Raw genomic sequence first — 12,224 nt, 5'->3', positions numbered from 1 at the left:
AGGTCAGTACCACATTCACCTTGGCTTTCTAACGGGGACAAGTAAGGGGCTTTATGAAGCTAGGCAGGAGCAGTTGGGAAGGATCTCTGAGCTAACAAACATATGGGAGGGGAGACAGGCATATATTGTTGGAAGACACTAGATCTATGGCCAAGGATTGAGAGACTTTACTGAGCATCTCAGATATTTAGTTGAGATCTCCAAAAGATCACTTAAGAGTAAAGATCATACCCTGGAGAAGGACCACGACATAGGACCAAGAACATAACTCAAATAGATCTGCTGTAACTTTATCTGCTGTAACAACAAATAAAACCAAACTGAACAGGATCAAATAGATTTGTCAACAATTTAACTGCCTGCCACTAAAAGCCAACTCTCTTTGAAAGAAGATAATATAATTCAAACTCCCTAGTGTGTATCATTTTACAATTTTGATCACACAATAAAAAGAAAAAGGTACCAGACATTCAAAGAAGCAGGAAATTGGACCCTTAATCAAGAGGGGGGGGGGGAAACAACAGTCAATAAAATTGACTTGGAGATAATCCAGATGTTGGAATGAACAGATGAAGAGTGTGAAACAAATATGGTAAATTTATTCAAGAACATGAAGCAAAATATGGGCATAGTGAGTAAATATGGGGCATCTCAGCACAGAAATAGAAACTATTAAAAAGAGCCTAATGGAAACTTTAGAACTGAAAAGTACTTAACATGAAATTAAAAATTCATAAGCGTAAGACTGGATTGGAGGCTGCAGAAGAAAAGGTCAGTGAACTTGAAGATAAATCAATACAAATTACCTAACTTGAAGAATAGAAAGAAAAACAACTGGTAAAAATGAACAAAACCTCAAAAACTTGTGGGAAAATACCAAGTAGGCTACTCTACATGTAATGTGTGTTCCAGAGGGAGAGGAGAGAAAGAATTAAACCAAAAAAAATTCTTTAAGGGATAATAGGCAAACATTTTCAAAATTTGGTAAAGAATATTGCAGATCCAAGAAGCTCATTGAGCAGAAATCATAATAAATTAAAAGAAAACAAAACATTGGTATGTGGTCAAAAGACAGAAACTGAAGAGAAAGAAAACATCTTTAAAGCAACTGAAGAAGATGTGAGATCTACAGGATACAATGATATGAATAACTAATACCTCATCAGAAAGAAGTGGAGGTCAGACACACTGGAACAATACCTTTAAAGTTGTGTGAAAAAAACTGTCAGCCAGAATTCTATATCTAGTAAAAATATGTCTCAAAACTGAGAGTAAAATAAAGACATTAAAAAAATACATACATTTTTATTGATTTCAGAGAGGGAGTGGGAGAGAGAGATAGAAACATCAATGATGAGAGAGAATCATTGATCAGCTGCCTCCTGCACATCCCTCCACTGGGGATCAAGCACGCAGTCCAGGCATGTGCCCTGACCGGGAATGGAACTGTGACTTCCTGGTTCATGGGTTGATGCTCAACCACTGAAACACACTGGCCGAACAAATAAAGACATTTAAAAATAAATGGAACAACTCCAAGTAGGAGGACATGATATATATAACCCTGATACTGAAATAGGGTGCTTGCCCACACCCATGCAGGATTCAGCAAGTAAGTGACCCAGAGAAGGGGTGGGTAGTTATGGATAGAGTCTGAACCCAAACTTATTAAAACCTTGGGCTGGAACGCTTCTTAAAATCTGGAGTTCAATATCATTCTTCAACATGATATTTTTGAGATTTACTTTAAGACTGTAATATTTAACTTCCTTGGAAAAACTCCAGGTCTAATAACTTTTTAAAATCTAAAGGTTAGCCACTCATTCTTCGAGTTGTAGATTGAAAATGCCAAATCAGTAATTAAGTCTTATCAGCAGTTTTCGTCCAGTTCTTTATTTGCTTAAGGTTCCAATTTCTCTTGTCTTTGGTGACCAAAGAACATTTTGAAACAAGTATTGAAGAGCATTGAGGAGTTACAGGCTGACAGAGCTGGAGGATGAAACAATGAAAAACTGTCACTGGAATGGGGCAAAGTGTGTACTGACATTAAACACTTAGAGACTGACTAGTTCAGGCTCCTGTTCCTGAATATGACTTTACTTTCACCCCCAAGAAGAATTAATTGTGAGGTTATAACCAGTCTTCTTTAATAATTCATCTAATTAAAAATCAACGAAAAGAGTAGGCTTGTTAAACAATAGCAAGTCAATCATGTAGAAGCAATATAATATGTAGTATTGCACACATTATCTTTTCAACAGATGATTGACAGTTCTTATAAATCACAGTTTTGCTTTTAAACCTTTTCATAATGAGCATTAGGAGGCTCTTTCCTGCAAGCACATATACACATTGAAAATAAAAACATTAAACATCAACTGCAAAAACAAGCAAAAAGTAATAAATGCATTAAAAATTTAAAAAATGATTAATATTTTGATATAATATATTCTTTAATCAAGCACCTACAACATTAGAAAATGACAACAAGATTCTTTGGGTTCATTTCAGGACCTCTCTCATTAAAAAAAAAGTGAAACTCTTCAATAACTTATACCGCCTGATACCCTCAGTAAAGATAGTTTTACACAGCTATGAAGCATATCATTGCAGAAATACAGTGGGAGCAAAGAAACAGTAGTCAGCAGTGTCTCTAAGAGAATTTGTATCTGAAATTCCCTAAAACAGTGATGTGAGTTCAGACTTCTGACTTCCTGCTTCCATTTCGAATCAGAATTGATCTCTACCTGGCCCTTTGAATGCATTCAGATATCCATCTCTCAGCTGGTGGGTAGACAGTTACAGGTCAATGTGCTTGGATTTCTTTTGCAGGAAAAAATAAAATTGAACCAATCTCTCCTTAAAACAAAAAAGGAGAGCAAAGGGGAGAATAAAGGAGTGAGATTATGAAAAAAGAAAATAAAAAACATGTTTTATAAAAGAGATGAAAAAAATGTTGATAGTTGTTCTTTAAATATTGAGTGGGAGGAACGTGTAAAGATAAACTGTAGGTTAAAAAGCCCCCTTTTTTTGTACTAAGTAGCCCTAAATGAGTAGCAAAAGACTCTATACTTGAAATGTCTCTAGGCAAATAAATATATATGGAGCTTTTTCCATACATCCATAAGTTTGGCCAAGTACCAACATCAAATGCTTCTTAATAGCTTAACAGGGGCTATAATGTGTGTGCATATAATGTCCTCTCTCTATATATAAAAGCCTAAGCGACCTTTCAACAGTTCTACTGGTAGCTATGATGTGCACTGACCACCAGGGGGCAGATGCTCTATGCACAGGCATGGAAACATGGAACAGAGGGAAGGGGGAGGGGGGAAAGCGGGAAGAGATGAACCAAAGGTCTTATATGCATACTAGAGGCCCGGTGCATGAATCTGTGCACCAGTGGGGTCCCTTGACCTGGCCTGCGGGGACCAGGCCGAAACCAGCAGTCTGGCATCCCCCAAGAGGTCCCGGATTGTGAGAGGGCACAGGCCAGGCCGAGGGACCCCACCAGTGCACAAAGCTGTGCACCAGGACTCTAGTATATAATAAAAGCCCAGTGACTGAAAGGGCAGAACAACCAGAACGACCAGAGACCAGAAAGACTTCCGCCCCTCGCCCCGGCTGGCCCTGCCCTCCAGTGGGGACCCCCACCCTGATAGAGGGTGTGGCCTGCCTGCAAATGATCCAGCAGCCCCTCACCCCGGCTGGCCCTGCCCCCCAGTGGAGACCCCCACCCTGATCCGGGGGCCCCCATCAGGGCCGGTCGGCCAGCCCTCACCTGTGCACCGGGCCTCTGTCCTATATAATCCTATATAATAAAAGGGTAATATGCAAATTGACACTAATAATGGAACAACCAGAATGATCGCTGGACCAGTCATTATGAGGTGCACTGACCACCTCTCGGTCTCTTTCCCCAGCCGGCAGGCTCCGATCATCCGATGGTGAACGGGGAACCAGGGTGGGTGGTGGTGGGGGGGGGGGCCAGCGTAGGCAGCCAGGGAAGATGATCCTGATTGCAGGCCAGGCCTAGGGACTGTACCTGCACATGAATTTCATGCACCGGGCCTCTAGTATACATATAAAATAGCATATACATCACATTACGGTTATCATGTACACATGATAAAGTAGGTTTGATTACATTTTCTTTGTTCTCTGATATGAAACAGGATAGTCTACATTTAGAGCTTTTTGCCTTTAACTTTTTTTAAAATAACCAACCATATTAGACAAGACTAGAGCTAAAAAATTATTTTTCCAAGATTTCTGTTAAACAAAAGCAATTTGAAAGTAGAAGTCAGGTTCTGATTCCCAAGGAGTATTGATTTTCTTTCTCATCAAATGATAGCATAATAATTTCTAGTTTCTGTATTTCTTGGCCTTTTTGTTAAAGAATATGTCTTTCCCTCTTTTTTCTTCTCTCCCTAAAAATCAATGGAAAAATATCCTCAGGTGAGGATTAACAACAAAAAGAATAGAACAGCTCATATAAATTTATGTAAAATAATATTGTCTCTCTTTCTATAAGGTGTCAAATTGTGGAGAGCAGCTACAGTGTTTGGACAGGTTCAAGCCTCGGACTAATGAGAGGGCACAGTCCTCTCATGGCCATGTGCAAGTCCCAGCTTGGAGGGCAGAGCCCTCCCAGCGCAATGATAGCCAACAGCTGTAGTTGTAAGCTTGAACCTATGGTCCGAACACGTGGCCCCACCTGCCTGAGTGATGTGGGCTTGATAGAGTTCAGGTGCATGTAGTTGAGTAGGATCGAAACCCACGAGAATGTTGTAAACATCTTGACCACGCCCTTACTTTGCCTCGTGGCATCGGCTATAAAATAAAGACACGGCTTGTAGTCTGTGGCGCTGTCACTAGCTCTCCATCAGAGCGGACAGCATCCCATTGAGACCCAGCTTTCATTCTCTTGTCTGTCTTTTCTAAATCCTTCACCACCCCCACTCAGGCTCACTGAACCTGGCTGAGCTGGCTCGGCATGTAATGGCCGTGCCGGCTTGCCACATCAAATAAGTAAGTAGTTGTATCTTATTGTGGTTTTAATTTGCATCTCCTTCATGACTAACGATACTGAGCATCTTTCCTTGTGCTTATTTTCCATCCAGATATTTGCTTTGGTGAAGTATATGTTTAAATATCTTACCCATATTTTAAATGCATTGTTTGTTTTCGTATTATTGGGCCTCAAGGATTTTTATAATTCTAAATACAAGTCCTTTGTTAGGCATGTGATTTGTATATACTTTTCTCCCTGCCTGTGACTTTCAAATAAAAGTATTCTTATTTTAAATGAAGTCCTATTTATTCTTCCATGCACTGTACTTTTGTTTGTTTTTTATAAGACAGCATTAAATATTTAAGGCTACACAATTTTCTCCTTTGTTTTTAAAAAAAGTTTTAGAGTTCTAGGTTTTACATTTATATTTGTGATCCGTTTTAAGTACTTTTTGTATAGTATGAGGTGTATGTAAAGATTTGGGGTTTTTTTTTGCATGTGGGTATATGTCTAGTTGTTCTAGCACTATTTATAGTTGGAAAGACTGTCCTTTCTTCACTAAATTACTTTTTCACCTTTGTCAGAAACCAATGGGCCATATATATGTGTAAGATGATTTTTGGATTCTTCTTTCTGTTCCATTTGTCTCCATGTTTATTATTCCTCCAATACCACTCTTTTGATTACTGTAGCTTTATAGTAAATCTGGGAATCAAGTACGTGAATCCTCTAACTTTGAAGAGAATGTGTATTCTGCTGTTTTTATGTGGAGTTCTCTCCAATTGCCAATTAGGTTAATTTAGTCGAAAGTACTGTTCATGTCTTCTACATCTTTAGGGACAATTTGTCTACTTTTTTCTTTTTATTGATTGTTAACCGTGTGCTTTGAAGTCTCCAACTATATTAGTGGATTCTTTTATTTCTCCTTTTGGTTCTATCAGTGTTTGCTTCATGCAGTTTGAAGTGCTATTGTTAGGTGTATACACAATTATATTTGTTATGTCATCTTGGGGAATTGACCCCTTTATGATTAAGTAATATCTCTATCTTTGTTCTGAAGTCTAGTTAACCTAATATTAGTATAGCTATCCCTGATTTATTTTCATAGTTTTTGCATGGTATCTCTTTCCTATCATTTTATTTCTAACCTATTTGTACCTTTCTATCTATTTCTTTATTTAAACTTTATTGTTGACATTATTACAGATGTCTCCATCTCTCCTCCTCTGCTCCTGTCCTTCACTTCCCTCTGGCTGTCACCACACTGCTTTCTGTGTCCATGGGTTATGCATATATGTTCTTTGGCTAATCCCTTCCACTTTTCATCCAGTCCCCCCATTCCTCCCCTGTGACAGTTGTCAGTCTGTTCCATGTATCCAGGACTCTGGTTCTATCTTGTTCATCAGTTTATTTTGCTCGTTAGATTCCACATGGTTTTCTATACACAGCATATAGTTTGGTCTTGATTTTTCAATCCAATCTAGACTTTTTTTTTTTTGCAAATGGAAATGAAAAAAAAAAGCAGGGGTACCTGGTTCATAGGTTGACGCTCAACCACTGAGCCACACCGATTGGGCTCCTTCAAGCTTTTTTCCCCTATATATCTTTCACCATTTTAAATAGTATTTCCTCCTGAACATTTCACACAACTCTTTTCGTTAGGGCCTGTGAAATAAATGGTAGCAGTATTCACCAACACAAAGGAGCCAGGATCTCTGTAGGACTAACACTGGCTCTAGGAGAACGTCAGGGCACCAAATGGTGTAAATTCTCAAAGATCCCCAGCTCCCTTGCCAACTAGTGGAGACTGCCCTGACCAAGGGCTGAACTTAAATCCTCTCACTGACGCCACCATGCCTTCCTTTACTCCAGACTCACACTTTTAGGAAAGCTCAGGGGTTCTCAAGTTGTGTGGATATGTACCCAACAAGCCATTCTCACCTGAAGGCCTAGTTTATTATGGAGCCACTAACTGCAACAGTAAGCTTGTTGTTGCTTGTATAGGGATGGGGCAAAGGGAAAGAAACCCTGGGATTTTTTGGAGCCAGCTACATTCAGTTGCAAGAGAAAAAAAAATACTCTCAACATTTGGGTGGGTTCTACAGTAGAACTTATAAACAATTGTCAACTATGAGGGTAATTGCAAGAGATAGGTATTTTCAATGTTTCCCCTTGATTGCATGTCCAGAGCATAACATTTTCTTTTTGTCTTTTTCCCCCTCAAGGGGTGCTACATCCATTGTGTACAGATGCAAACAGAAGGGGACTCAGAAGCCTTATGCTCTCAAGGTGTTAAAGAAAACAGTAAGTTTATTTCATTATATATGCTAGCATCTCTAAGGGGTCTGTTACCTGAAGAAGCCAAACGCCCTGATGCAAAGGGCAAAGGGGCCAAAGAGCCACTTCGTTGCAGTTAACGCATTTGAATTTCAGTTATGAGGGTGCAACCAAATGGGTTGCTTGTTGTCTGATGGGAACTGCTTGTGCCTCTGAAAGCAGCTGGATCTCAGATTGGATGTGGGGAGGAGAAGGGTGGAAAGGAAAAGCATTTAGAGCTGGCAGGTGAACCTTGCTCTGTGTATCAGTCATGATTTTAGATATACATAAAGGCCTAGATTTCAGATGTTGGGTTTGCTTCAGTGAATTACACCTGGACAAAGGCTAATGTCTCTGGGACTGAACTGGCTCATCTAAGAACGTTTGTTTGGGGATTTCTTCTTTTTGCTCTATACCTGTAAAAGAGCAGAGGAGGCAAAAGTTACTTAGGCTCATCTCCAGTGAGTGAGAAATGCAGGTGAAAGTTCAAAATACAAATGCCAGTAGGATGTAACTACTATACTGCGTGCCCCAGAGGGCATTTGTCATTCTAATGCCCCACATGCATTTTCTATCCTTAGGTTGTTTCTCCTTATAAAACCACAAAAAGACAGCATTTCCTTTTATAGCACATTCTTCCTTTCTCAAATTTTATGTCAACAAATATGTGAAATATATATATATATATATATATATATATATATATATATGAAACACAGTTATAAAGTATACTGAGAAGTATCATAAACTTGAAGTCAAATAATGCCTGCTTTAGGGCAATGGATTTTTCCCCCTAAAGACAACTTAGTATCACCAGCTGTTTATGCATCATTCTGGCACAGGGAAATTTTAGAATCTCATATATTGAAGATGAGATAATAGCACAGGGTTTTCAGTCAAGTAGAAGTAGCATAACATTGGGAAACAATCTCTGAGAGTTTAAAGCCATAGCAAACTAACAATGACAGTTTAATTGAAGTTGGTAGTATTTTTTTAAATGTTTTTATAGATTTCAGAGAGGAAGGGAGAGGAAGAGAGAGATAGAAACATCAGTGATGAGAGGGAAACATTGATTGGCTGCCTTCTGAACGTTGGACTGAGCCCGCAACCCAGGCATGTGCCCCCGATCAGAATCAAACCCGGGACCCTGTAGTCCACTCTATCCACTGAGCCAAACTGGCCAGAGCTGAAGTTGGTAATTTAATGGCAATTGCTACTAATCAACTCTATATTCCGGATTTCCTGTTTGGTGTAGGCAGTGATTTAAGTTATCCCAGAATGTAGAGGAATCTTTTGATTGGCAAGGTTTGGAATTTTCTCTTAAATCAATTTCTTATAGTCATAAAATATATTTGAACTAAGGATTATTAAAATTTCTATGAAATAGAATTTTCTGTTAAATATTTGCTTCTTATCTAACTAAGTTGGCATGCTTTATCCAGAATCACACATGAGACATTTTTGGACTTGGTTGTATCCTTTCCTGCAGGTTAAAAACATTGTGTAAGTGGTTATTTTTCTTTTCATATTTGAGGAAACCTTTAAAGGCACTAGATATATGAAAATACAGAAAAATAAACATTCAGAAATGACTTGTGAATGCTCAAGTGAGTGCTGGTTTAAGTAAAAAACTTTGGATAAGACATTTGGTAGGCTCCTGACTCGTTCTCATTGGAAAGTAAAGCACTTGTTTGCCCTCACTGTACTCTCGTCTCCACCTCTGTTGTGGAAACATCTTCCTCAGAAGGCAGGCAGGAAGAGAACGTGGATGGGAACCAAGAGTCAGATGGAGCTGCAGAGCAGTGCTGCAAGGCAGATGTTGTCAGACACAGTCACTGCTATGCCAAATGGAAGGAGAGAAAATCCCCTGGAGAAACCTCAGCTTTGAACACGAATTAGATAGAATCCCCGGCATTGTTTTCTAGAATAAACCATGCATGGAGAGGAGAGAAATAGCAGGCAAAACCTCAAAGGAGGAATGGGGGGAAGAAGAAAAAGAAGGAAAAAACCCCACCTCAATGGGCAATTGCCCCCCAATGTTTTATTCCAGCTGGTTTCTGCTAGGTCATGGAGATGGAAACTTGCTTATCTGAGTGAAGTGAATGAAGCTGAAGAATCTATAGAGGGAAACTGATGCAGGGAAAACAAAGTATTTTCCTAGCAAATCCAGCCAAGGATCAGCTCTTGAGGAGAAAAGGGGGTTTCAGAAAACTTGAATTATTTATGCAATCTATTATATGGAGCCACATAAAATTACCTCTATGAAATCATTTTTCCCCCTACAAAATGGCAATTTTATGTGGCTCAATGTAGTAGGTACATATTGTTTAATTCAACAACTTTGGGACCACTATACTATTTCACTGGATAGTTTGTTAGGTTGTCATTTTATGACTAGACCTAAACCTAAGAAATCTGAAAGATTGTCTGTCTATCTATCTATGAGAGTTTCCTAAGGCTGCCATACTAAGCTACCACAACTGACTTAAAACAACAGAAATGTATTCTCTTATAGTTCCGAAGGCTAGAAGTCTAAAATCAAGGTGTCAGCATGGCTGATTTCTGCTAGGGCTCTGAGGGAGAGTCTGTCCCCTGCCTCTCTCCTTGCTCCTGATGACAGCCAGCTATTGCTTGTTGTTCCTTGTTGTAGATGCATCACTCTACTTGCTGCCTCCTTGTCACATGGCCATCTTCTCCCTGCATGTCTGCACATCATCTTTCCCCGGTGCAAGTCTGTGTCCAAATATCCTTCTTCTTTATAAGGACACCAGTCCTATTGGATTAAGGGTCCACCCTACTCCAGTATGACCTCATCTTCAATTGACTACTTATATCTACAACAACCCAATTTTAAAATAAGGTCACATTCTGAAGTACTAGGGGGTTAGGACTTAAACAAATCATTCTTTTTTTTGGGGGGGGGGGGCACAATTCCTTCTGTAATACTATCTATAAGAAGTGCAATGAAAGTTTCCTATCTCTTTTACAGTTAATTATTTGATAACAATAATCCTCTTTCCCAGGATTTATTTAAGACTTTTTCAGGACAGTTTATCCACATTTTATTTTGTGGTAGTATTAGGTACCTTTCTCATAGTTTAATATTTTATAAAGAATTCTGTTTACATTGGCAATAAGAGACTTATTTCCCTATAAAACACCCTGATCATCATTGAGAATCCATTAGGCACTCATATATTTGTGGTAGACAAATACTCTAATTTATCTCTAGGAAGACAGACTAAAGCACCAGCTCTTATGGAGAAATTCATCCCATTGTTGGTCAGGTACAGGACATAATTAATACTGATAATGAACATGAATTGCCATGTTCAGACCATTGGGTATTTTAGCTAATAAAATATCCCTGTGGGAAATTAACATGTAATTATAATACAAATATTTTTATTACCATATTAGAGGCCCGGTGCATGAAATTCGTTCATGGGGCTGTCCCTCAGCCCAGCCTGCACCCTCTCCAATCTGGGACCCCAGTGGGATCGGGCCTAAACAGGCAGTTGGACATCCCTCTCACAATCCAGGACTGCTGGCTCCCAACCACTCGCCTGCCTGCCTGACTGATTGCCCCTAACCGCTTCTGCCTGCCAGCCTGATCACCCTCTAACCACTCCCCTGCCAGCTTGATCAATGCCTAACTGCTCCCCTGCTGGCCCAGTCACCCCTAACTGCCCTCCCCTGCAGGCCTGATCACCCCCAACTGCCCTCCCTTGAAGGCCTGGTCCTTCCCAACTGCCCTCTCCTGCTGTCCTGATCGCCCACAACTGCCCTCCCCTGCCAGCCATCTTGTGGCGGCCATCTTGTATCCACATGGGGGCAGCCATCTTGTGTGTTGGAGTGATGGTCAATTTGCATATTACCTCTTTATTACATAGGATGTTTTATAAATGGATATAATACCATATATTTAGAAAACTATAATTCAGAGAATTAGAATATATTGAAAAACATATCAACCAAAAGAGAGAGAGAGAGAGATAAACAGACAGCCAGAGAGATAGAGAGAATATGGGAGGGGGGTAGAGAGAGACAGAAAATGTAACAAAAACCATTATTGAATTTAAGACAGTATGCTAGTGTCCATGATGGTATTTCAACATTTCAGCATATACCACTGAAAATTCTCCTAACAGAAAGTTTGGGAAAGACATAGCTTCAACAATGAGATCCTGTTCTATATAACTTTTAACATTACTTTCAACATTCAGAAAGCATTTCCAGATCTTGCAGTTTCTGAATGGTAAGTGTTGGTGATTCTCTATGATAGGTGTATTTTAGTGCCAGAAAATAGAAAATGATAGTTGACCCAACTTTTTACTGTACTGAAAAAACCTGGATGTGTTCAGAAACAATATTATCTTGTCTCATTGCATCATTAATGAGGATAAGGGTTAGAGCAAGAAACTAACTGAGTGGCTGTTTTAGTTGGGTATTTATAACTTTTTTCCACTTTGGATCAGTGATTCTTGTACTGAAGAAGTCAAATCACTAGGAGTGGCATCGATACTCTCTCCTCTGTGGGAAAGGTGGCCTATTTTGTAACTTTTTATTTGGAAATAATTACAGGCTCACAGGCAGTGCCATTTACCTCATTTGCACATAAGAATGAATTGGTTTGCAGGCGTGGTAGAACTTACTATGACTTTGTAAAACAAGAATCAAGTATGAAGAAAAGAAGGCGATTTTTTCTCTTTATGCACCAGCCCTCTGTCATCCCATTTGTTGTGATAGTTAGTAGAAATTGAGTTAGAGTTGAAATATTTACTAAGCTACTTCCTCAGGTTAATGACTTTGGGGTATTAAAGAAATCTGACAGACACAGCTAGTAGGACAACCAGTGATTTACAAGATGGAACCTTTTAACTGATGTTGCAAG

General features: G+C 39.4%; 1 protein-coding gene across 1 annotated transcript in view; it reads left to right on the top strand.

Annotated features, from left to right (window-relative positions):
• Positions 1 to 12,224, top strand: part of CAMK4 (calcium/calmodulin dependent protein kinase IV) — a 140,714-nt gene that overhangs the window by 64,087 nt on the left and 64,403 nt on the right. The window contains exon 2 of the mRNA XM_008144489.3: positions 7,240 to 7,318. Coding sequence (XP_008142711.2) covers positions 7,240 to 7,318 — 79 coding nt within the window. The remainder of the gene's footprint in view (positions 1 to 7,239; positions 7,319 to 12,224) is intronic.

This window comes from Eptesicus fuscus, chromosome 4, assembly GCF_027574615.1.
Source record: "Eptesicus fuscus isolate TK198812 chromosome 4, DD_ASM_mEF_20220401, whole genome shotgun sequence".
Taxonomy (NCBI): domain Eukaryota; kingdom Metazoa; phylum Chordata; class Mammalia; order Chiroptera; family Vespertilionidae; genus Eptesicus; species Eptesicus fuscus.
Note: the sequence above shows the minus strand (reverse complement) of the source record. Positions and strands in the feature narration are given on the sequence as shown.